The sequence below is a fragment of the Neomonachus schauinslandi genome, chromosome 7, assembly GCF_002201575.2.
Source record: "Neomonachus schauinslandi chromosome 7, ASM220157v2, whole genome shotgun sequence".
In the NCBI taxonomy this organism is placed as follows: Eukaryota; Metazoa; Chordata; class Mammalia; order Carnivora; family Phocidae; genus Neomonachus; species Neomonachus schauinslandi.
This window is the reverse complement of record NC_058409.1, coordinates 82,415,548-82,442,309: the sequence shown is the minus strand read 5'-3', so window position 1 is coordinate 82,442,309 and position 26,762 is coordinate 82,415,548. Positions and strand designations below refer to the sequence as shown.

Genomic DNA, 26,762 nt, shown 5'->3' with positions numbered 1-26,762 from the left:
AGTTCTAGAGCTGGATCTTTTATATTCTAGTTGCTTTTTAAAACCATGGCTTTTTTTCCCTCCCAGTACCACAGGGCATCTGGGGCATGTATGTCATTGTAGTTTTCCTGATGATAAATAATGTTGAGCATCTTTTCATGTACTTATTGGCGATCTGTATGTCTTCTTTGGAAAACTGTCCAGTCAAATTTGCCTATTTCTTAATTGAATTATATTTTTTTTGATACTGAGTTGTATGAATTATTTTGGGTATTATTAACCCTTCATCAGATACATGATTTGCAAATACTTTCTCCCATTTAGTAGGTTCTCTTTTCATTTTGTTGATCCTTTCCTTTGCTGTGCAGAAAGCTGTAGCTTGATGTAGTCCTACTGGTTTATTAAAGTAGAAAACCTTTGCTTTTGGTGTCAGATCCAAAAAATTATCTCCAAGAGCAAGTCGAGGAAATTACTGCCTATGTTTACTTCTAGGAATTTTGTGGTTCTGAGTCTTCTGTTAAAGTCTTAAATCCATTTCGAATTAATTTTTGTGTATGGTATAAGATAGTGGCCCAGTTTCATTCTTTTGCATGTGACTGTGTAGTTTTCCCAGCACCATTTATTGAAGAGCCTGTCCTCTCCTTATTGTATATTCTTGGCTCCTCTGTTGTAAATTGATTGACCATATATACGTTGGTTTATTTCTGGGCTCTCCTGTTTCATTGATCTTTGTACCTATTTTTACTCCAATACCCTACTGTTTACCCTAGCTTTTTAGTAGAGTTTGACATCAGGCAGCACAATGCCTCCAACTTTGTTCTTTCTCAAGATTGCCTTGGTTATTCAGTCTTTCGTGGTTCCATACAAATTTTAGAATTGTTTGTTGTATTTCTTTCAAAAATGCATTAAATCTGTAGATTGCTTTGGGTAGTATAGGCATTTAACAATATTCTCCTAATCCAGAAGCATGGAATATCTTTCCATTTATTTGTATTGTCATCATTTTCTTTCATTAATTTCTTTCAGTGTTTGAGTACAAGTTTTTCACCTCCTAAGTTAAATTTGTTCATAGGTATTTTATCCTTTTTGATGCAGTTGTAAATGGGACTGTTTTCTTAATTTCTCTTTCTGATAGTTCATTTCAATGTATAAAAATGCAACAGATTTCTGTATAGTGTACCCTGCAACTTTACTGAATTCATTAATTAGTTCTAACTGTTTATTGGTAGAGTCTTTAGTGTTTCTATATATAACAATGTCATCTGCAGAGAGTGATAATTTTACTTTTTCTTTTCCAGTTGGCATGCTTTTTATTTTACCCTTACCTAACTGCTCTGGCTACGACTTCCAATACTATGTTGAATAAAAGTGGTGAGAGTGGGAATCCTTGTCTTATTCCTGGTCTTAGAAAAGCTTTTAGCTTTTCACTGTTGAATATAACTAGCTGTGGGCTTGTGTCATATATGGCCTGTATTATGCTCAGATATGTTCTTTCTATACCCAATTTGTTGAGATTTTTATCACAAATGGATATTGAATTTTGTCAAATGCTTTTTCTGCATCTATTGAGATGATAATTTTTATCCTTCCTTTTGTTAATGTGGCATATCTCATTGACTTGTGAAGGTTAAAACATTCTTGCATCCCTGGAATAAATCCCACTTGAATATGGTGTCTAACCTCTTAATGTATTGTTGAATTCGATTTGCTAAAATTTTGTTGAATTTTGCAGCTATGTTCATAAGGGATAATGGCCTGTAATCTTCTTTTCTGGTGGTGTCCTTGTCTGGTTTGGTATCAGAGTGATGCTGACCTGGTAAAATGACTTTGGAAGTATTTCCATCTCTTCTATTTTTTGGAAGAGTTTTAAAGACGAATTAATGCCAATCTTTCTCCATGTTTGGTAGAATTCACCAGTGAGATCATGTGGTCCTGGATTTTTGTTGGTTAGTTTTTGTTTACTAGTAAGGAAACTGAATCATTAATCAGTTTGTTCAGATTTTCTATTTCTTCATAATTCAGTCTTGGTAAGTTGTACATTTTTAGGAATTTATCTATTCTACTTTGTCCATGAGTTATGGCATACTGTTGTTCATAGTAGTCTTTTATGACCCTTTGTATTTCAGTGGTACTGGTGTAATATCTCCTCTTTCATTTCTTGTTTTGAGTCCTCTTTTTTCTTGGTAAGTCTAGCTAAAGGTTTGTCAATTTTATTTTTTTCAGAGAACCAGCTCTTTGTTCACCATTCTTTTTTATTGTCTTTTTAGTCTCTATTTCATATATTTCTGCTCTGAGCTTTGTTATTTCTTTCCTTCTACTAACTTTGGGCTTCATTTCTTCTTCTTTCTCTAGCTACTTGATGAATAATGTTAATTTGAGATTTTTCTCTTTATTTATTGCTATGAACTTCCCTCTTAGAATTGCTTTTGCTTCATCTCATAAATTTTGGTCCATTTTGATTTGTCTCAAGGTTTTTTAAAAGATTTTATTTATTCAAGAGAGAGAGCACACATGAGCAGATTGAAAGGGAGAGGCAGAGAATCCCAAGCAGACTCCATGCTGAGTGAGGAGCCCCATGCAGGACCCAATCTCACGACCCTGAGATCATGACCTGAGCTGAAAGGAATAGGACACTTAACTGACTGAGCCACCCAGGCACTCCTTAAGGCATTTTTTGATTGCTCTTTTGATTTCTTCTTTAACCAATCGGTTTTTCAGTAGGATGTTGTTTAATCTCCCAATAACTGTGAAATTTCATACTATTGTGGTCAGAAAAGATGCTTGATGTGATTTCGATCTTCTTAAATTTACTAAGACTTGTTTTGTGGCCTAAGATATGATCTGTCCTGGAGAATGTTCCATGTGCACTTGAGAAGGATGTGTATTTTGGTGCTTTTGGATGAGATGTTCTGTATATATCTATGCAGTCCATCTGGTCCAATGTGTCATTTAAGGTCTGTATTTCCTTATTGATTTTTCTGTCTGGATGATCTATCCATGGATATAAGTGGTATATTAAACTCTTCTACATTATTGCTATTTATTTCTCCCTTTAGGTATGTTAATATTTGCTTTATATGTTTAAGTGAGCCTCTGTTGGCTGCATAAGCATTTACAAATGTTATATACTCTTGTTATATTGGCCACTTTATCATTATGTGATGCCCTTCTTTGTCCTTGATAACAGTCTTAAAATCTATTTGGTATGATACAAGCATAGCTACCTTAGCTTTCTTTTGATTTCCATTTGCATGAAATATCTTTTCCTGTCCCTTCACTTTGAGTCTGTGTATGTCCTTACATCTGCAGTGAGTTTCTTGTAGGCAGACTATAGATGAATCCTGTTTTTGTTTTTTATCCATTCAGCCAGTCTCTGTCTTTTGGTTGGAGAATTTAGATCATTTACACGTAAAGCAGTTGTTGATAGATACGTACTTATTGCCAGTTTAATTGCTTCCTAGCTCTTTGTAGTTCTTCTCTGTTCATTTCTTCTTCTCTTGCTCTTTTCCTTTGTGGTTTGATGACTTTCTTTAGTGGTATGTTTAAATTTCTTTTCTAATGATCTTTTGTGTATCTACTATAGAGTTTTGCTTTGTGGTTACCATGAGGGTTACATAAAACAACCTATATAACACTCTATTTTAAATTGATAAAAACTTAAGTATGAATGGATTCTTTTTTTTTTTTAAAGATTTTATTTATTTGACAGAGATACAGCGAGAGAGGGAACACAAGCAGCGGGAGTGGGAGAGGGAGAAGCAGGCTTCCCGCGGAGCAGGGAGCCTGATGCAGGGTTCGATCCCAGGACCCTGGGATCATGACCTGAGCCAAAGGCAGACGCTTAACGACTGAGCCACCCAGGTGCCCCGTATGAATGGATTCTAAAACTCTACAAATTTACTCTCCTTCACAACATTTGGTTTTTGATGTTACAGTTTACATTTTTATTTTCTGTATCCCTTAACTAATTATTATAGTTATTTGTACTACTTTTGTCTTTTAACCTTCATACTAGCTTTGTAAATGATTAATCTATCTTCACTATATATTTACCTTTATCAATGAGATTTATACTTTCATGTGTTTTCTCGTTACTAATGAGCACCCTTTCTTTTCAGCTTAGAGAAGTCCTTTTAACATTCTTGTAAGGCTGGCTTAGTGGTGATGAACTCCTTAACTTTTGCTTATCTGGAGAACTCTTTGTATCTCCTTCAATTCTAAATGGTAACTTTGCCAAGTAGAGTATTCTTGGTTGCAAGTGTTCTACTTTCAGCCTCTGAATATATGGAGCTACTCGCTTCTGGCCTGCAAAGGTTCTCTAAAAAATTTGCTCATAGTCTTATGCGGGCTCCTTTGTATGTGACAATTTGCTTTTCTCTTGGTGCTTTTAAGATTCTTTTCTTCTCTTTAACCTTTGACATTTTAATTATAATGTGTCTTGGTGTGAGTCTCTTCGAGTTCATTTTACCTGGAACTCAATGGGCCTCCTAGATCTGGATGTGTTTCTTTCCCTATATTAGGTAAGTTTAAAACCATTATTTCTTCAAATAAGTTTTCTGTCCCCTACTCTCCCCTCTTCTTTCTCTGGGACTTCTATAATGCAAATGTTAGTCTGCTTCATAGTGTCCTATAAGTCCCTTGAATTATCTTCACTTTTTAAAAAACTTTTTTGCTGCTCTGATTGGGTGAGTTCACCGATCCTTGCTTTTTCATCTAGTTTGTTGGTAAACCCCTCTAGAGTATTTTTTTTTTTTTAGCTCAATTATTTCATTTTTCAGCTCTGTGACTTCTATTTGGTACTGTTAGATTTTCTATCTCTTCATTGAAGTTCTTACCATGTTCATCCATTCTTCTCCTGAGTTTGGTAAGCATCTTTATGATCATTACTTTGAAGTCTTTATCAGGTAAATCATTTATCTCTGCTTCACTAAAATTTTATTTTCCTGAAGGTTTCTTTTGTTCTTTCAATTGGAACATATTTCAGTGTTTCTTCACTTTGCTTGACTCTGTTGGTTTTTATGCATTTGAGGAACAGGCACGTCTCCCAGTCTTGAAGAAGTACCCTCATGTATTACATGAATGTCTTCATTTAGCCTTGCCCTAGCTCTTTGTTGTCTTTCAAACCTTTGTGATTGCCCATGCAGACTATTTTATTTTTAATAGCTCACAGTAGTTGAGGGTGCTCCTAGACCTATCGTGTCCAAAAGAATCTCAGCATTGAAATTGAGTTTGATTTGCAGCCAGACCCTAACTACTGGCTAAGGTCCCACAGTCCCGTGGGACTACAAGTGTAAGCCCCACTGACCACTAGAGGCAGCTGATCTGGACTTATCCTTTGGGCAGCAGTTGTAAAAATTGGGGCCCTAGAGGAGTGCATAAGCTCCTTTCTGGGAGATACCAGGGAGGTGTAATGAGGCAGAGGGAGAGTGCAAAGATGATAGCTACCAATCTACATTACCTCAGCCTCTAGATGTGTGCCAAACCTGAAGACTTCCCCTCAGTCTGAAGCTCCCAACAGGCAAATAGGCTTCTTTCATAGTTGGCTGTTGGTGCAGTGCCTTGGGGAATTCTGGCTTGCCAAGAACTCTCTCTCTGATTGTTACAGTCCTCTGGGACTCAGGAATGTGAGTGTGCCTTGATCACCAGAGCCAGATCAAGGGGGCATTCACTGGATGGCAGCCCCTAAAACTGGGACAACAGGTGGGTTTAAGAGCTCTCTTCTGAGAGATACTGGTGCTCTGGAATACAGCAGGGACAGAGTATGAAGATTATGCCTGCCCTCTAATGTCTCTGGAAAGGATTATAGTCAGGTCTTAGATGTGTGTTCAATTAGAAGCCTGCACCTCTGGCTGTAGCTATGATGATAAGCCAATAGGCCTCTTTCACAGAAAGAGCTCTTGGGCCTACTGTCTCTTACTGTGTCCTAGGAGTATAGCTGTTTAAGAACTTTTTCTCCATTGGTTATGGTCCTGTGGGATCTGTGAAAGTAAGCCCTGCTGACCACCAGAGCTAGGTGATATAGAGGTGTCCCCGGGTAGAATCTGCTAAAACCTAAGCACCTGACAAGGGTATTAACTCCTTTCTGGGAGATTATGGCAAGTGAAGTAGAGGGAGAGTACAGAGATGGTGTCCACTGGCCTTTGTTCCTGGACAGAACCTCCACAGGCCTGTAGTTGGGTACCATACAAGAAGTCTGCCCTCAGGCCTGGACAAGCTAGTAAAGACTATGGGTATGTTGCTGTCTGTCAGGGCACTGGGGTGGTAGACTGTCAAGAACTGTGTCTCTGTTACAGTCATATGGTACACAGGACTGCAAGCCCCCTGGCATCCAGAATCTGATGATCCAGAACCTGTGGTAGCTGCAAAAACTAGGCTACTAGATATGTGTAAAAGCTCCCCTCTGAAAGATAATGGTGCTCTGGGGTGCAGCAGAAGGAGAACGTGAAAATGGCATCTGTCAGCTTCCATCCCTGGAAAGTATCCCCAGCAGACCCGTAGATGTGTATTAAATAAGATGCCTCTCAGGCTGATGTTTTAAGACTAGCAAAGGAGCTTCTTTCACATAGCCTGTCCATTGGCTGCTTCTGCTCTGGGCCCTAGGGCAGGTGATTCCAAGCATGGGGCCTTTTAAGAATTGTTTTTACGTTCCCTGTAGTCTTGTGGGTTATATGAGTGTGAGCCTTGGTTTTCAAAGGTAGATGTTTTGGGAGCTCACCTCTTAGGTGCAGGTCTTAAATGCTGGGATGCCTGAAGTGGGGGACTTAAACCCTTTGCTCTTCAGGGGGAAGCTCTGGGTTTTTAGTTCCCTCCTCATGATGGTTCTCTGTGCTGGGGGTGGAGTCTATGGTGAGATTGTGTCTTAGCCTCTCTTATCTGCTGTGATAGGGTTTTTTTCTTTTCTTGTTTGACTAATATGTAGCACTTGCTTAGCTAGTTTTTAGGGTTTTTTTGAGAAAATTGTTCCATAGACTTGGTGTGTCTATGAGAGGAGGTGTGAGTTTGGGATCTTCCTACATCATCATGTTGAACCAGAACCTTGCTGGATAATTTTAATGGGCTAAGAGCAACTTACACTTGTATGGAGTTTTGCTACTTCTCCATCTCATTTGATCTTAACAATACCCTTATATGGAAAAGGCACTATCTCCTCAATTGAAAATTAGAAAACAAAGGTGTAGAGAAGTAGATGACTTGCCAAGGTCATGCAACTAATGACATAACTGGTGGGAAATCTGGCCCTGATGATTGATCCAGGACTCTTTTCACTATAAATCCTGCCTCCTCATTTCAGAGTACTTAGTCATGTCAGGCTAATTAGAGGATGCATCAGCCCAAAATTCTTAGGTGACAAATGAAAAAATGTCTTTTAATTTTCTTTTTTAGATTATTTCTTAGTTGATGAGGAGTAGCCTATTTGCCCTTTACAAACACAGTCCTCTGGTAACAGCTATATTGTGCACAGTAGCAATATATGCTGAAAAGACTATCAAGTATGCTGCCATTTCCTGTTTAAAAAGTGGGGGAGGGGATATATATGCAATTATGTGTTGTGTGGCTGGAGTTGGGTAGGAGAGGAGCTTACATGTCATTGTAGGCTCTTTACTATAGCTTGGTTTAAAAAATTAAATGACAGGGGCACTTGGGTGGCTCAGTCATTAAGCGTCTGCCTTCGGCTCAGGTCATGATCCCGGGGTCCTGGGATCAAGCCCCGCATCGGGCTCCCTGTTCAGCGGGAAGCCTGCTTCTCCCTCTCCCACTCCCCTTGCTTGTGTTCCCTCTGTCTCGCTGTCAAATAAATAAAATCTTAAAAAAAAAAAATTAAATGACAGCTACACTAATGACAAAATAATGGTGAAAATAAGTTTAACTCCATGGCCCTAAGGCAAAATTTCTGAGAGGTTCCTTATAGACTGAAGGATTTTTGTCAACTTTGCTCCCACATGTCATGGGAGACTTGGGCAGTATTTCAGCTACTCTGCGGCAACAGTGAAGAAAAGACCCTTGGAAATAAGGCAAAATCTTGCCACCAATCATAAAAAGATATTTGCATAAAACATGAAAAACATATAACAAGGGCGCCTGGGTGGCTCAGTTGGTTAAGTGACTGCCTTTGGCTCAGGTCATGATCCTGGGGTCCTGGGATCGAGTTCCACGTTGGGCTCCCTGCTCAGCAGGGAGTCTGCCTCTCTCTCTGACCCTCCCCCCTCTCATGCTCTCTATCTCATTCTCTCTCTCAAATAAATAAATAAAATCTTTAAAAAAAAAAAACATAACAAGAAATAGGTTGTTCAATGGATATATTTTCCACTTTTGTTAAACTCTAAGGAACTCCCTCATTGGGTTGGATAATTATTCCAGACTTCGTCCTCATCTACTGTTAAAAATCTCTTCCCTTTTGTCATGTAAATTGTTCTGCATTGTAAAGACTGCTAAAAAAAAATGTCCCTCATTGCCAACCAAAGATCTTCATATCTCTATTACTTAAAATGCTGTAGGTCTAGCTCTAAGAGGTGTCTGGAAATAGAATTTTGATTTGCAAATACTTCAGTCAGCTTGAAATTCAACTAAAATACATTTTGATTGAAAGGCAGAATTTCACTTGGCATAATAGTAAGAGGACTTCCAAAGGCAACAACAAGGATCTGGTCAATAGGGTTAAAACAAATTCTAGAGAGCTGCATGTCAGGGTCTCCCAAGTCCAGTTCCAGCCCTCTTATGGGAATGCTGTAAGAATGTACAAGAAGGGGTTAACAATGTTTTGTCATTTAAAGAAAACCTCTGCATAAATAATAGGTTACAATCTTTTATCCTGTGATTGTTCATCTTAGGAATATAACCTTAGAGGGCGCCTGGGTGGCTCAGTTGGTTAAGCGACTGCCTTCGGCTCAGGTCATGATCCTGGAGTCCCTGGATCGAGTCCCGCATCGGGCTCCCTGCTCGGCAGGGAGTCTGCTTCTCCCTCTGACCCTCCTCCCTCTCATGCTCTCTGTCTCAAATAAATAAATAAAATCTTTAAAAAAAAAAAAAGGAATATAACCTTAGAGTAGTATCACTGTAGAAAATATCAGGGCTGCCATTTTCTCTAGATTCTGAGGAATAGTGGAATTACTCTGTGATCATTAGAAAGCTTATAAAAACTTCTCTTGCCAGCATATGGGAAGACAAATTAGGGTGAGGATTAGTATCTATGGAGTCTTAAGCTTAAAAATGTCATTATTGGGAACTAGAATAACTTAGTCTATTTCTCATAATGACAGTTACATTCAACATATAGTCCATAGTATCATTAGTATACAGAACAGATCCTGGTGTCTGAATCAGCCCCAACTAACTTCCAAACCAATCACATTCCAAAGCCTTATCTGGAAAACACCTGGTGGTTCCTTGACAAGTTAAACACAGAATTACCATATGACTCTTAGTGTATACCTAGAATTTAACTAAAAATAGGTACTCAAATAAATCCTTACACACAAATGTTCATAGTACTATTCACAATAGCTGAAAGGTGAAAACTGCCCAAATATACATATAAACAAATTGTAAATATATACAATGGGATATTATTCAGCCGTAAAAAGGAATTAAGTTAATTATACATGCTACAACATGGATGAACCTCAAAAACATTTAAGAAATGTATAGTATGATTCCATTTATATGAAATATGCAGTATAGGTAAATCCATAGCAACAGAACGTAGACATGTGGTTGCAAGTGGCTGGGGGAAAAGGGGAATGGGGAGTAAATGGGTAAAGGTTCTTATTTTGGAGTAATGAAAATGTTGGAACTAGAGAGAAGTAGTGGTTGTACAATCCTGTGAACTGTACTAAATACCACTGAATTATTCACTTCAAAATGGTTAATTTCCAGTTATATGAATTGTACTCACTTAAAAGCTTTGTCTTTAATTTAGGCATTAAATTAAGGCATTTATAAATGCCCCTTTTTTCATGATGAATTTTTCATTTTAAATCAGTAAAGAATCATTTTATGATATTTCAATTTAAAACATACTATACCCATTCACCAACCCATGGCTCATATGCTGCTTCCCTTAATGAAAATGTAATTTATGATTTCACTTAAAGCACAATCTCAATTCTTGAGCCATTACCCATCTTGTTACAGCCCATTTTATCCCAACCAAGATAATGCAACCTGTATTTATTTCCAATTACAATGACACACAAACACACACACACACAAAATCCCTGCTGTTTTAAAAATGTAACTTCCATCTCTCTCCACAAGATTTATACAAGTTCTAGAGACCGAAATGCTAAGAAACCATGTTAACTTTTAGAGTGAGAAACTATACACTTGACAATATTTTAAAACCTAATATTAGATGAGGTTATTGTACCATTTATAAGACATTCAAAAGCAATGGTCCAGAGCCACAGCTACACTTTAAAAAGAATCTTTTTTTTTTTGGATTAGAAAAAACCTTCTCCAAAGTGCTTATAAGTATATCCATCTTTTAAATCTAGCAATCTTACATATAGAAATCTGACCAATAAGTTTAATGAATTAAGTTTCTGCTCATGTGTAAATACAAAATATGAATACTTACACATTATTGCGTTGATTTTCAAATTATTCTAACTTGGGCTCTGCTTTACTCCTGTAATTTTGCTTGTGTATGTTTTGTGCTGATGGAGTACATTTTTACCACCAAAAAGCAAAACAGTCTGTTCTTACCATAATTAAGAGCTTCTGGTGCTGTCCATTTAATGGGAATCTGTTTTAAGCCAGAAGATGAATACACTCCACCATCCTCTTGACGAGACATTCCAAAGTCACTGATTTTCAGAATGTTATTTTCACCTACCAGGCAGTTTCTTGCAGCAAGATCCCTAGGTTACAATAAGACATAGAAAATACCTATTAAAACAAATTGAAAGCTGCTTTCACATTTATGACTTCCACACTTTGCATTTTTACATTTGCAATGTATTTATAATGAGGTTAAGAATGCTTGTGATTTACCAGTCTTTCTCATCTTTTCTGTCATAGGTAAAAATCACTGGTGAGAATATTTGCATAGGGAATAGGCCCCATGCTAATTTTCTAGGCATCGCATATATTTCCACTGAAATAGAAAAACACTGATTCTAGGGTTAAGAGAAAATCACAGAGGAGACGGTAAGCAAACTTGCCATTATTTCTCATTGGACTGGATTTCCTAAAGCAGCACTGTTTTATATAACTTCTGTGATGATGGAATGTTTTCTATCTGTGCTGTGCTGCCCAATAGGTAGTCATTAGCCATGTGTGACTGTTAAAACACTTGGAATGGAACTCATGTGATTGAGAAACTGAATTTTAAAATTTACTTTTAGTTAATTAAATTTAAATAGCTGCATGTTGCTAGATAGCCTTTGGCTATTGCAGCCTTAGAGTTTCCCAAAGGGTGGAGAATGGCTGAGGTGCCAGAGAGGCCTGCAACCCTTTTTCTACTGCATCTGGGACAGGGAAAACTTTGCATGATCTGGCTCTGCCTATCTCTCCTACCTTATCTTATTCCATTCTACATAATTTCTAAATTCTACCCTTACTGGGCTTCTTTTTGTCTTCAAATGCAGGACAAATGCCCTAACATGACAAGCTTATTTCCACTGTAGGGCCTTGCAGAGTAGCTGTTCCCTTTGCCTGGAGTGCTTTCCTTCTAGGCTATAGTAAAGCTGGCTCATCTTCATTCATCGTTAGCTCAAATACCTTCTTCTCAGAGAAATCTGTCTTGATTATCTCTTTTGCTCACTGCTGTCTTCCTTATCAGTAAGGATGAAGTCCCTACTCTAATTCTAGTGAGAAGCCCTTCAATAATCAAATTCCTATATGTACCTAAATGTTTATACATTTTTACATATTTATATATAGAAAGAGGGAGAGAATGTATATGTGTACGAAATCTATACATACACATAGAAAATCAGATAAAATGTCCAATGCTGCTGAGTATTAAGAAGAAAGTTGTATAGATTTACTAGAAGGAATCTTATTTTAGATAGATAGGCTGTTAGGGAAGGTCTCTTTGATAATATGGTATTTGATCAAAGACATGAAGGAAGTTAAGAAGAAAGCTATGGGGACATCTAGGAGAAGAGCATTCAAGATAGAAAGATCAATAGATAATAAAGACCCTGAAATTGGTACATGCTTGGTATATTTATGGAATGAGGGGAAGAGAATAGTTAATTTAATCAGAGGGTTAGCCAGGACCAAATGATGTACAGCTTTTTATTAGTAAGTTCCTTGGATTTTATTCAGAGTAAGCTGGAAGGTAATCTGGGAATTCTGCATACAGGAATGGCAGATCCAGAAAGACCACTTAGGAGACTATTTCAGAAGTCCATGAAAGGCAACAATAGCCTGCACGATGATGGAGTCAGTCAGGTATATTGGGATATATTTGAAAAGTACAATCAGTAACATTTGATGGTAGGTTGGATGTGGAATAGGAGAGAAAAAGAATCATGGATGACTCCAAGATACTTTGGCCTGAGCACCTGGAAGGATGGAACTGACATTTATTGAAATGGGGAAGGTTACCCAAAAATTGCTGGAAATGATAAAGGAATTCAGCCCAAGTTGCAGGATATAAAGTCAATGCACAGAAGTCGGTTGCATTTCCAATACTAAGAATGAGACAGAAGTAAGAGAAATCAAGGAATCGATCCCATTTATAATTACACCAAAAACCATAAGATACCTTGGAGTAAACCTAACCAAAGAGGTAAGGGATCTGTACTCTGAAAACTATAGAACACATATGAAAGAAATTGAGGAAGACAACAAAGAAATGGAAAAACATTCCATGGTGCATGGATTGGAAGAACAAATACAGTTAAAATGTCACACTACCCAAAGCAATCTACATATTCAATGCAATCTCTATCAAAATATCATTAACATTTTTCACAGAGCTGGAACAAACAATCCTAAGATTTGTATGGAACCAGAAAAGACCCCAAATAGCCAAAGGAATGTTGAAGAAGAAAACCAAACCTGGAGGCATCACAATTCTAGACTTCAAGCTCTATTACAAAGCTGTCATCATCAAGACAGTATGGTACTGGCACAAAAACAGACACATAGATCAATGGAACAGAATAGAGAACCCAGAAATGGACCCTCAACTCTATGGTCAACTCATGTTCGACAAAGCAGGGAAGAATGTCCAATGGAAAAAAGACAGTCTCTTCAACAAATGGTGTTGGGAAAATTGGGCAGCCACCTGCAGAAGAATGAAACTGGACCATTTCCTTACACCACACACAAAAAAAGACGACTCAAAAGGGATGAAAGACCTAAATGTGAGACAGGAATCCATCAGAATCCTTGAGAAGAACACAGGCAGCAACCTCTTCGACCTCAGCCACAGAAACTTCTCCTAGAAATATTACCAAAGGCAAGGGAAGCAAGGGCAAAAATGAACTATGGGGACTTCATCAAGATAAAAAGCTTCTGCACAGCAAAGGAAACAGTCAACAAAACCAAAAGACAACAAATAGGATGGGAGAAGATATTTGCAAATGACATATCAGATAAAGGGCTAGTTTCCAAAATCTATAAAGAACTTATCAAACTCAACACCCAGAGAACAAATGATCCAATCAAGAAATGGGCAGAAGACGCAGACATTTCTCCAAAGAAGACAAACAAATGGCCAACAGACACATGAAAAGATGGTCAACATCATTCATCATCAGGGAAATACAAATCAAAACCACAATGAGATACCACCTCATACCAGTAAGAATGACTAAAATTAACAAGTCAGGAAATGACAGATGTTGGAGAGGATGTGAAGAAATGGGAACCCTCTTATACTGTTGGTGGGACTGCAAACTGGTGCAGACACTCTGGAAAATAGTATGGAGGTTCCTCAAGACGTTAAAAATAGGGCTACCCTATGATCCAGCAATTGCACTACTGGATATTTATCCAAAGGATACAAACATAGTGAATCAAGGGGGTACATGCACCCCGATGTTTATAGGAGCAATGTCCACAATAGCCAAACTATGGAAGGAGCCCATATGCCCATCGACAGGTGAATGGATAAAGAAGACGTGCTATATATATACACAATGGAATATTAGCCATCAAAAAGAGTGATGCAACAACGTGGATGGAACTAGAGTGTATTATGCTAAGCAAAATAAGACCATCAGAGAAAGACAAATACCCTATGATTTCACTCCTATGTGGAATTTAAGAAGCAAAACTGATGAACACAGGGCAAGGGAAGGAAAAATAAAGTAAGATAAAAACAGAGAGAGAGGCAAACCATAATAGACTTTTAACTATAGGGAACAAACTGAGGGTTGCTGGAGGGGAGGTGGATGGGGGTCTGCTAAATGGGTGATGGGCATTCAGGAGGACACTTGTGATAAGTACTGGGTATTATATTGTAAATGATGAATCACTAAATTCTATTCCTGAAACCAATATTACACTATATGTTAACTAACTTGAATTTAAATAAAAACTTGGTAATTTCTTTTAAAAAAAATTTTTTTTCCCATTACATTTCTCCCTCTGCTAACATAAAGAGCAAGCATACTAAAGTTGGAAAAGCATCAAGAGATAAGGGGCCTGGGTGCCTAATGAGTATGGTGCCTAATGAGTATGGGTGCCTAATGAGTATGCCATACATGTTCGGGACTGTCTACCTCTGTATCCATGGACTTTTTTTTTAATGCATGTTTTCTTGTGTGTGTGTGTGTTTTGTTATACGCAGTCAAAAGTAATCCAGTATTGGTGGAGGAGGGCCTTGGTTTTTGACAAGTAGAGTTTATTAGATATACAAGTGTAGATGTTGAGTAAGCAACTGGTATATTAGTCTAGAGGTTAGAGGAGGTCTAAGAGTTGTCAGCTTTCAGATTTGAAGCTATGGAATTACAGAACGCTTTCACCTAGAGAGTGAGTGTAGAGAGGAAATCGAGGTGTTCAGGGACTAAGCCTTAGAACACACCATCATTTAGTTTCCTGTTTTGTAGTTTTCCCCCTCATCTCTCTTGTAGCTTTCCCCTATGTGGACTCCATTTATACAATATTACAAGGGAGGCAACCTCAGTGTCTGAAATCTAATAGAAACCACATCTTTGTGAGCTGAGGAATCAGGAAAAGAGGTTCTTGCAAGTGTAGGGAAAATCATAAAGGAGAAACAGGCAGAGAAGGGGATGACCTGGTTCCATGTTTGAACCCACCCAAGTTTCAGTCTAAACACTGAGCTACACATTTGATGGGCAGACCTAAGCCCATTTAGAGAACTAAACTCCTTTAAATCACTGCCCATGTCTCAGAGTAACTCCTGACTGTCTCACACAGGGCACACCAAAACACAGGCTTTGAGAAGTTAACTGTGATATGAATCTCTATGAGGCAGTGAACCTATATTCTGAACCTAACTGGGTTGATTGCATGCTAAAACAAAAACAAAAATATCAACAATCTCCAGCACAATATAATAGGGACTTAGAGCCTGTACAATGTAACATTCACATTATCTAGGGCACAACTCAAAATTGCTAAACACAGAAAACAAGACAAATGTGATCAATTCTAATGGGAAAAACAATCAACAAATGCCAACATCATAGTAACCACATATAAAGTAGCTATTATAATTATACTCCATAAAATAAAGGAAAACACATTTGAAATTCATGGAAAAGCAGGCAATCTCAGTCAAGAAATAACTAGAAAAATTATAGAAATGGAGAAACTTAAAATACATATCTAAAATTAAAAATCACTGCATAGGATCAAAAGCATACTGATGATAACAGAGGCAGTAGACTTGAAGATAACCCAATATAAAATACCTCAGCTGAAGAGCACAAAGAAAGGAAAACAGAAAAATGTGAAATGAACATAAGGAACCTATACGATATCAAAAGATTGAAAATACATATTACTGGAGTCCCAGAAGTAGAGGAATAAAGTGACTGAGGCAGAAAATCCGTTTGAAAAAATAATGACTGAAGAAGTCCCAAATTTAGTTGAAAGACATAAGTTTGCATATTCAAGAATCTCTGTGATAAAATCAAAGAAAAAAGCCCACCTACACACATCCTAAATCAAGCTGCTAAAATCCAAAGAGAAGAAAATGTCTTAAAAGTAGATAGAGAAAATGACATTTGATACAGAAAATGATAGATAAAATTATATAGAATGCTAAAAAATATCAAACATTATATAATCAAAATATCAGTAGACTATAAAGTGGCTGCTACTACTGATTCTACAGACAGAATAAGATATAGATAATAATGGTTCTACATTTAGAGACAAATACAAATTTGGTATCAAAAAATACTCCCAAAAAGCAAACTCCAATTCAGATGGTTTCATTAGTAGGTTTTATCATACATTCATGGAAGAAATAACCATACTATGGGAACTTTTTCAAAAAATAGAGAGTAACTGCCGAACTCACTTCATCAGGCCAGCAGAACTCTAATACAAAACCTGACAAAGACACTATCAAAGAAATTACCAGAAAAATACCCTCATGAAGACAGAGCCAAATATTTTAAACAAAATATTAGCAAATCAAATCCAGTAATATATAAAGAAGATAATACATCATGGCCATGTAGGGTTTATCCAATAATGCAAGGTTGGTTTAACATTTGAAAATTAATCAATTTAATTCACTAGATTGACAGAATACAGGGAAGAAAACCATTTGATCATTCCAATTGATGCCAAAAAAGCATCTGACAGCATTCAATATCTGTTAAGGATAAAATGCTCAGCAAACTGGAAATACTGAGGTGCTTCCTCAACCTGACAAAGGGCATCTACAAAAAATTCAACCACCAATATCATGCTTAATGGTGAAGGACTAAATTGCTATTCCCTGAGATCAAGGCAAGAATGCCTGCTTTCACCACTTGTATTCTTGCAGTCTTAGGCTTTGAAATAAGGCATAAAAGCAAAAAACAAAAAACCCCCACAAATATCAGACAAAAGTAAAACTAGCCCCATTGGCACTATTTGCAGACATGATTTTTTTTTTTTTAACATAGAAAATCCCAGGCTAGAGAAGAACCCTGGCCGTAACCTCTTTGACATCAGCTGTAGCAACTTCTTCCTAGATATGTCTCCTGAGGCAAGGGAAACAAAAGCAAAAATAAACTACTGGGACTTCATCAAGATAAAAAGCTGCACAGGGAAGGAAACAATCAACAAAGTAAAAGGCAGCTACAGAATGAGAGAAGATATTTGAAACGACATAACTCATAAAGGGTTAGTATCCAAAATATATAAAGAAATTTTACAACTCAACTCCCAAAAAGTGAATAATCCAATTAAAACATGGGCAGAAGACATGAATAGACATTTTTCCAAAGAAGACAGACAGATGGCCAACAGACACATGAAAAGATGCTCAACATCACTCATCATCAGGGAAATACAAATCAAAACTACAACGAGATATCACCTCACACCTGCCAGAATGGGTAAAATCAGTAATACAAGAAACAATAGGTGCTGGTGAGGATGTGGAGAAAGGGGAACCCTCTTGCACTGTTGGTGGGAATGCAAACTGGTGCAGCTGCTCTGGAAAACAAGTTTCCTCAAAAGTTAAAAATAGAACTACCCTATGACCCAGCAATTGCACTACTATTTACCCAAAGAATACAAAAATACTAGTTCAAAGGGATACATGTACTCCAATGTTTATAGCAGCATTATCTACAATAGCCAAATTACGGAAACAGCCCAAATGTCCACTGATTGCTGAATGGATAAAGAAGATGTGGCATATATATATATATATGTATATATATATATATATATACACACACACAATGGAATACTGCTTAGTCATAAAAAAGAATGAAATCTTGCCATTTGCAATAATGTGGATGGAGCTAAAGAATATTAAGGTAAGTGAGATAAATCAGTCAGAGAAAGACAAATACTATATGAGTGCACTCATGTGGAATTTAAGAAACAAAACAAATGAACAAAGGTGGCGGGGGTGGAGAGGAAGGCAAATCAAGAAACAAACTTTTAACCATAGAGAACAAACTGATGATTACCAGAGAGGGGAGGTGGGTGTGTGTGGGGAGGGAGTTGGGTTGAACAGGAGATGGGGATTAAGGAGTGCACTTGCTGTGATGAGCACTGGGTGTTGAATATAAGTGTTGAATCACTAAATTGTACATCTGAAACTAACATCATGCTCTATGTTAACTAACTAGAATTTAAATAAAAACTAAAAAAAAAGAAGATCTTAGGGAATTTACATACCAAGAACTAGAATAAATGAATTTAGCAAGGATGCAATATAAAAGGTTAATTAAAAAAACTTCTTGTATGCTAGCAGCAAACAATTGGAAAATAAATTCCATTTATAGTAATGCTAATAAAACAAATACCTACAAATAAGTCTAGCACAAGACAACCAAGTCCATTATACTTAAAACTACAAAACTTTACTGAGAAAAAATAGTGAATAAACAAGTGGAAAGATATTCATTCCATGCTTATTGAGTAGAAGACTCATTATTGTTAAAAGGCCATTTTTCCCAAATCTGTAAATTTAATGCACTCCCAGCCATTGTTCTAGCAGATTAGTAAAATTAGACAAGATCTCGTAAAATTAGATAAGCTGCTTTAAAAATGAATACGGAAATGCAAAGATTCTAAAATAATCAAAATAATTTTTTTAAAAGTACAGAGTTGAAGAGCTTACCTAAAGTGATTTTAATTTAAAGCTATTATCAACACAGTTCATCAAATGCAAAAAGATATGATAGCTCAATGGAACAGAATACAAGGTCCAGAAATACATCCACAAAGGTATGGTCAACTCATTTTCTTTTAAATATTTTTTTAATTAAAAAATTTTTTAATATTTTATTTTAGAGAGCGAGCAAGTGAGTAGAGGGGAGGGGCTCGATCTCACTACCCTGAGATCATGACCTGAGCAGAAACAAAGAGTTGGACACCTAGCCATCTGGGCCACCCAGGTGCCCTGATTTATTTATTTTTTAGACCAAGAGAGAGCGTGAGCACGCGTGCAGGGGGAGGAGGAGGGAGAGAATCCCCAGCAGGCTCCCTGCTGAGTGCAGAGCCTGATGCAGGGCTTGATCTCTTGACTCAGCTCATGACCTGAGCCAGAACCCAGAGTCGGATGCTCAGCCAGCTGAGCCATCCAGGTGCCACAACAGTCAGCTCATTTTTGACAGAAGTACGGTGGCAACACAGTGCCCGTCTCCCGAAGCCTAGTGGGCTGCTGATGCTTCTCGGGACCGCATGCCATTACTTTTGGTCAGACTGAGCTTTTTTTCACTGCCTCATCTTAGTCGTTGACAGAATTTCAGTGTCAGTGCCTTCCTCAGGTTTCCACCTACACTTTACAACTACATATACTTCTGGTGTCATAACCGTCTTCACTGCACAACCAGCTAAGAGGTCTGTTCTCTGCAATGAGGACTGCAGTTCTGTGAGGGATCAATCTAAAACCAATTTAGAGATACCTTCAATTCAATGTAAATAACATTCAGTAATAGTTACAGAAAACTCTTTTTTGGGGTTGCATGAAGTTCAAGTGAATGGAAATAGTATCTTTGTGGCATCATCTATGAATTAAAATAAAAACTGAGGCCTTCAGGCAGTCAGCATGCACTGCATAGTCACTGCTTGCCTAATGTTCTACTAAGTCTTAAGATAGGAAAAGCAGAGATGATCTCTGGCCTGAGTCGCTGATGATCTAATTTGGAAGATAAGGCAGACACATACCTTTCCTCCTCCTTCTCCATTTCCTCCTTTATGAAGCTTGCTGCTGCCCAGCCCTGAGTCTGATAGTCTAGGAGCCACACTGGTGATCCCTGCCTCTTCATGCATGAAACTGCTAGAAAACAAGCCACTATGAGCCCATGTGTTACAGATTGCAAATCCTCTAGGAACTCAGAGATGAGAAATCTCCTAACAGGCTGGTACTGTCATTCACAGGAGGTATCTGAGATAGCCTGCTCACCACATGCAGAGGAATGTAACAGCAAATACTGCCGACTGCCCAAAGGGTATGGAAAAGGTCCACTTACGTCTGCTGAGTAATCTTCCTTGAAGATACAAAGTCACACTTCTGAGTGTGTACCAGAGGTGTCTTACAAAGTCGTACATATTATGAGACAGGCTAATTATGGATCGTCGGAGAAGAGAGAGCAGTTACAGGAAATCCAACTCCAGCCGGCAGTGGAGAGGAGTCAATTTTCTGTGCTGTCTAGAAGCACAACAGTGGGCACCGTGCTCTGCAGAGATGCTGCCTCTCAGAGCAAATGCTGTGGCAAACCAGGAAGAGCCAGGAGGCCCAGCAGCGTTCTCCTTGTCTTGATGCCTTACCCTAGACATCATTTCACTGCTTGTTGCTATAATTACACAAAGTCAGGGTCTATCCTTCACATAGGAAAGAAGTTAGAGAAATATTTGTGTGTGTGTTTTAAACAAAAACTATTCCCACTGGGTCTGGATAATATTGAGTCACAAAGAAATCCTCTTTAAGTCCTCAAGGGTTTCTCATCCTGACTAAAACATGGCATAAAAGCAGTAACAGCATGGGTAGTAAATGAAGCAGCTACTTGATGTAATCAAACCGTGTACCACTTAATCCATGCCCAACGGCTGGCTACAACCTTTGAATTTTAAACAAGAGAAGAGCTAAAATTGGTTACCTGTAAGAAAAGAAGTGACACTTCAAACTGTCTCCCCTCTCTAAAGAGGAAAAAAAACAGAAATTGTGTAACAAGCATATGAAAAACCCATTTTCTGAAAAAGCCAAATGTCATCACTGGCTTTAAAACAGTATCTATGAGTGTTTTAATGGAAGGAGAGTAGGAATGCCAGTTTTTTGTTGCAAAATTTTGCACACGATAACAGAAACAGAATAGTAAACTGTCTCACATAGAGTGCACCAGAAAATCGAGGTTGGGCAAAGGGGAGTGTCTTTGGCAACGAGATGACCCCTTGGGGACCATTTATACGGCCAATACTGAGCGGACAGTGATGGGATCAGAGATGAGCCAAAAAAGAGATGACCAGCCAGATTCTTCCACAAGTCAGATGTTCATTTTCACGTCAGAATCTACCTTATTTTTCCTTTGAATAAAGTATATGTAGGGGCCCCTGGGTGGTGTAGTCGGTTAAGCTTCTGACTCTCGGTTTCAGCTCAGGTCGTGATCTCAGGGTTGTGAGACTGAGCCTTGCGTCCAGCTCTGTGCTCAGCGCAGAGTCTACTTAAGTTTTTCTCTCCTTCTGTCCCTCCCCACTCTGTGCTCTCTCTATCCCTCTAAAATAAATAAAATTTAAAAAATAAATCTTTTTTAAAAAAGTAAATGTTAATATGAAAATCTCCCCACATTTCTCATTTTCAAGCACACCCTTAATTTCACCTCTAGTTTTCAATTGGTCTTTCTTGCCATCACAACCTCCTCCATCATGCTCCATACCCTCCCTTGGCAAGTTCTCTGCCCATTGTTATTGAGGCACTTATTTCTAAAAGTATAGCTCCCCACGGAAGCCCCAGCTGCAAAACTGTGAAAATTAGTCCCATTATTAAACTGTGCTTTTTCTCTTCCTTGGAAAAATTGTTCAGTGTCACAGACTTCTGGGAGGTTGGAAACAACAGTGTTACTTCTGTGAGTGCAGTAACAGACCAGGGTGGAGGGGGGGGTTAGAGTATAATTTATGCTTTTTTGCTCAGGTCTGGTCCAAGGCCCTTTGGGTACACATGGTGAGAACCAAAGGACTCCCTGTTCCTGAAAGGCCCTCCTGCTGCCTGTCAGGACATAGAATCCTCAGTATTTAAGTATCTTCATTTGCTTAAAGCCGCTGCTAAAATGCAAATATGTTACCTGTGGGGAAGGGGGCACTTATTACTACTGAGTCATGTTTGGCATTAATTTTTTGAACAGATAAAGATGTATAAAGACATACAAAATCTTAAGGGAATGGGATGATAGGGCAGTTTTGTGAGAAGAGGGGGGAAAGGGAAAATGGCCCAGCACAGGGGACTGGCTTCAAACAGGCCTGGGCAAGGCACACACAGTGGGCTCTTGTGGGAAGAGTGACAGGGTGAATATTTAAAGGTGTGCTGTGGCATTGGGTAAGGGCAATAATGCAAATGTAACTCCTAAAAAGTCTGTCTAGGGCTGGCTCTTGTGTATTTATTCTAAACCGGGTTACCTTCTCAACAGCAGGGGAAGATCATCACTGGGGTTTGAATGCCTCAGGCACTCTGCTGGTAGGGAGTAATGCTCCCCTGGGCTGCATTCTGTGAAGAAACCGAGGCCTTTGGTGATTTCCTCTAATGAAGCTGCTGCCCAATAGCTGGGACACACAACCACTAAGTCCTTGCCTGACACAGCTGACTGAATGAGAACCATTTATGGAAGCTACTGTTAAGTCATCTGCCTTTACTTAAAATGGACATGTTCAGCACATACAGAAGTGCTTACTCCTTTTGGCTCTTTCATTTCCTTTCCTGGGGCGAGTTCCCTATAAGAGAGTTCTGTTTGGCAATGTACAAATACTAACCCTACGTATTCCTGTATTTAGCTTAGAAATCAAATTCCTAGGTAGTTAGCTAAAGCAAAGGAACTCATACTAAATATGGACATTGACAACAAATTCAGAACGAAACACATATAGTGGTAACACTTGCTTCAGTCCTTAATTTACCTGCAGAACCCAAGGGCAACTTTATATTTAACTACTGTGGTTAGCCTGGATGGTTTACAGTTTGATGAAATGGGTACTCTATTTATGTAGTCAGGTATAAATCTCTCTGTTTTCTGCTGTCACCTGTGGGCCACATTGTGCAATGAGACACCAAATCTCTGGAGACTAGCTTTGGGTACACAGTTTAAATAAATCTTGATCTAATGTTAAATCTCTTAAGAAATAAAAAATCTGCTCTAAGGGCATAGGGGAATAGGGGAGGACACATTAAAAAATACTGATGGAAAGTAAATGTTTAAATCTCTTTAGTTCAAAGAAATATGCCAAATTCCAATGGATAATTCAACCACAAAACTGACTTCTGTCTCAAGCATGCACATTAAAGGCCACTAGCTGTCTGAGGCTGCAGTAAGATGCATCGCAAGGACGTGCCTCTGAAGTTAGCCCCAGTACTAATGCCAAGAGCCTCTACTCCTACAAGACTTCTCGAAGGGAGAGTTTTAAAATACCCACCACTCCCACTCTGAGAGTATGAGAAGTAAAAATGGAAGCCACTTGCTTGAGTGACAAATGATATAACTTAAAATATTACATTTGGAATGTGATAAGTTACTCTGAGCAACAGAGAGAAAAAGTGACAAAACCACTCCTTACCGAATAGCCATCATGATAATAGCTACCATTTATTGAGGGCTTTATATGTGTCAGGTCCTATTTTAAATGTTTTCCATGTAACCCATTTTCTGTCAATACTCAAGTTCATGCATACTAATCTGAACATTAAATACATCTCAGATTTTTCCAGAAGCAATACTGCAAACATTTCCACTGTTGGGAGTTCTGGACTAGGGATCAGGAGACCAGAATTCTCACCAGTGTTTTCCTTAACAAGTTGTTTAAGTGAGTACATCACACAACATTTTCCTGGACCTTGGAAATGAGAGCACCAGTTCTTGACTTTCCTGAGCATGAGGAAATGATTTTATGATTTTATGATTCCTTTGTACCATATCCACCCTGATGTAAGAGTTGTATGTTTTATAATGGCTGACAGAGGAAATACAACATGATAAAAAGCTACTAAGAATTCAACAATGTTCTAAATGAATTTGTATTTTATTAATCACAGCAGTAAAATAGTACTGCATATATATATATGTATATATGTGTATATATTTGTGTATATATATATATATATACACACACATACACACACACACATAAGATATTATTCTGTCTCAAATGCTTGATGTGCACTTGGAACGCTTGCAATAACTTCTCCAAGTTATTGGAGAAGTCCATAGAAGAAAACATTTAAAATAAAACCAGGGGTCCATGGTCCACCAGTTAACAGCCACCATATATATCAACTCTAACATTCTATTTTACTCTAGGTTAAAGGCATTATCTTCCTGTAACTGGCTGGATAAATCTAGCCACACAGTGGTGCTAGATGGTCCTGGTGAAGAGTTTTCCACGTTTCCAGTGCAACAATGAGTGTTAACAGCTGATGAATGGAAGTAAAGCCTGGAGGGTAAGTTACAAGAGTGCCACCTACCCCAGGGCCAAAGATTCACAACACAGGCATCCTTTTGCTTGCCTCTGCTGCATAACTTGGGTACAACCAAGAAAATGTACTTCCCAATGCTGTAAGAATAATATTAACTATTTATTAAGCACTTAGTAGGTAATAGGAACTTTACCTGTTATCCCTAATCTTTATTTGAATGTAGATATTTATTATACAAATAAGGAAAATTTATTTATTTATTAAATTTTTTATTTGGGAGATTAAGTAATTTGGCCAAGAACACAGAGATATTAAGTGAATGAGTATAGAATATCTCTTACTCCAAAGCCCATGTTCTTTTAGTATTTTACAAAGCTGGGTGTTCCTTTGGTTGCTTTATTATTAATTTTATCTTGACAAAAGTAATCCTCTGCACTACCTGACGAGATAGAGGTCTGCCATTTTGTTCCTGAGAGGTGACTGCTTTCTCATTTAAGTTTCATGGAATAGAATCCCTGACTCAATACTTAGGCTCTGGAATATAGAATATATTGATAAGACTAAAATCTGCATTATTTTTCTATTCTGTCTCAAGGCATATAACAATTCCTCCACAGTCTTTTCGTGGTAGTTTATACTTTGATGATGTGATATACATACGCACACCAGGACCCAAATTAAAATATAAAAGGCACATAAAGGAGCAGAGCAACTGTGTAATCTGTGATGCACAAGGTGCAATAATGAGCCTCAGGATCATTTACATTTTTACAGTCTGCAAAATGTTCAGCTACTGATGAACAAACACACTCTAATTATGGTGGAAGGCACCTAGATTTAGATACTGAACGATCTGCTGTGGTGAACTCTTCGCAGGATCATTGTCTCTGGGCAATGGATGGTACCAACTCTGCACTTTGCTGAGAGGGTCAGTAATGGATGACATCCACCAAATGCCCCACTGACCAACCCCTTCTCTCCCCCAACCAGACAGAGCTACTGGCCAGCCTGCATCTTGCCTCTGGTTCGGAGGTCCCTAACAGACTCTGAGGCTGTACGCCTGAGGCAGGAAGACAGACTCATCCAGTGTACGAACACAGAAAGTGTCCTCAGAACAGACTGAGCCCCTAGGTATAGAGGGGGAACATCCAATCCTTTTTTCTGTGGCACCGGTATCCTGTTCATGGACAACACTTTTCAGATTTATAGGAGTTCAAGAGGAGGAATGCTTTTCTCTCATGTGCCTCAACCGTTCTTTCCTTGCCTTCCATTTACATTCTTTTAAAATGAAATTTTCATTATTCCCATTTCAATTTCTAATTTGTTTTCTGTGTTTATGAAGTGATATCCCAGGTGACTTTATAATAAATTTCCCTTCAGTCCTATGATTGCTTTCAGTGTATGAAATCCAAATAGGAGAGTCTAAGTTACGAATACACATCTATTTTATAATAATTCATTTTTATCTTGAAACAAATATCTGAAATTCAATTTCTTTTCTGTCTCTCTCTATTTTCTTTCCACAGTCAGGAGAGCTTGCTTTAGCTTTGTTCAATTTTAATTCTGCATTCTGTTTGATAATATAATACCACAAAAATGAAGTCTTAAGACTTGATTTCATATATGTAGCTCTTTTTCTCTTCTTGTAATTCTACAAGATAAAAGTTTTTTAAAAATATCCACCAAACGTTCCTCCATAATTAGTTGTTATTCAGTCCATCATTCTTTGATGTATTCACACAAAATCTGCATTTTGCATTCATGAAGGATTACCTGTCTGAGCAAATATTAACTTTGCATATACATGTGTCCTTTTGGTCTCTTAATGAAATTTTCTTTTACCAATTTGCAGGCCACAGTTACATAAAACAAAAGTGTCTGCAAGTCTCAAAGTGGACAAAATAACTTATATAAATGTAAAACCTATTCAGGAAAAGTTCCAAAAAACTGCATAGTGATCCCCAAACTAGTGGAGGAAAAGTGTGACAGCTGCTTAACGGTGTTCGGTGAGAGTGTGCAGTGCATGAAAGTGAACATCCCAGGATCTTGGTGAAATTACACATGGAATAATTACCTGTGTGGGGACTTAATTAGGGCACAGGATTTTTAAATTCCATGAAATGCCAAATTGTCATTTTAGTGCTGTCAACTGAATCTGAGCTGATATTAAGTAATAGATGGACCTTTTAGATTATTCACAGTATTTTTAAAGCCAAGTAATTAGGGCTACACTTGACACTTTCCTTATTAAGACCTTGTTATTTTGGCACAAGTAGTCATTCTTCTGAATACATGCTGTAAGATAATATATAATTTGGACTATGAGGCCCAACACATTTGATAACAATGATGGTGGAAATAAGGAATGAAATCATTTCTGGTTATTTGATCTGGGAACTGATTAAGGAAACACTACTAAGACTCCATTACACAGATGAGTTTCTATGTTCTAAGAACACAGTATTCTAGGGTTGCTGCTTGACATACACAAAAACAATCTTTATGAATGTATGTAATGTATCTATCTATCTATCTATCTATCTATCTATCTATCTATCTATCTATC

The 26,762-nt window shown here is 37.9% G+C and overlaps 1 protein-coding gene across 2 annotated transcripts in view; it reads right to left on the bottom strand.

The window, feature by feature from the left end:
* The window catches only part of FER (FER tyrosine kinase), a 427,159-nt gene that overhangs the window by 15,375 nt on the left and 385,022 nt on the right, over nt 1–26,762 (bottom strand). For both annotated transcript variants that reach the window (XM_021701487.2, XM_044917073.1), the window contains one exon: nt 10,684–10,838. In XM_021701487.2, the coding sequence (XP_021557162.1) occupies nt 10,684–10,838 (155 nt within the window). The remainder of the gene's footprint in view (nt 1–10,683; nt 10,839–26,762) is intronic.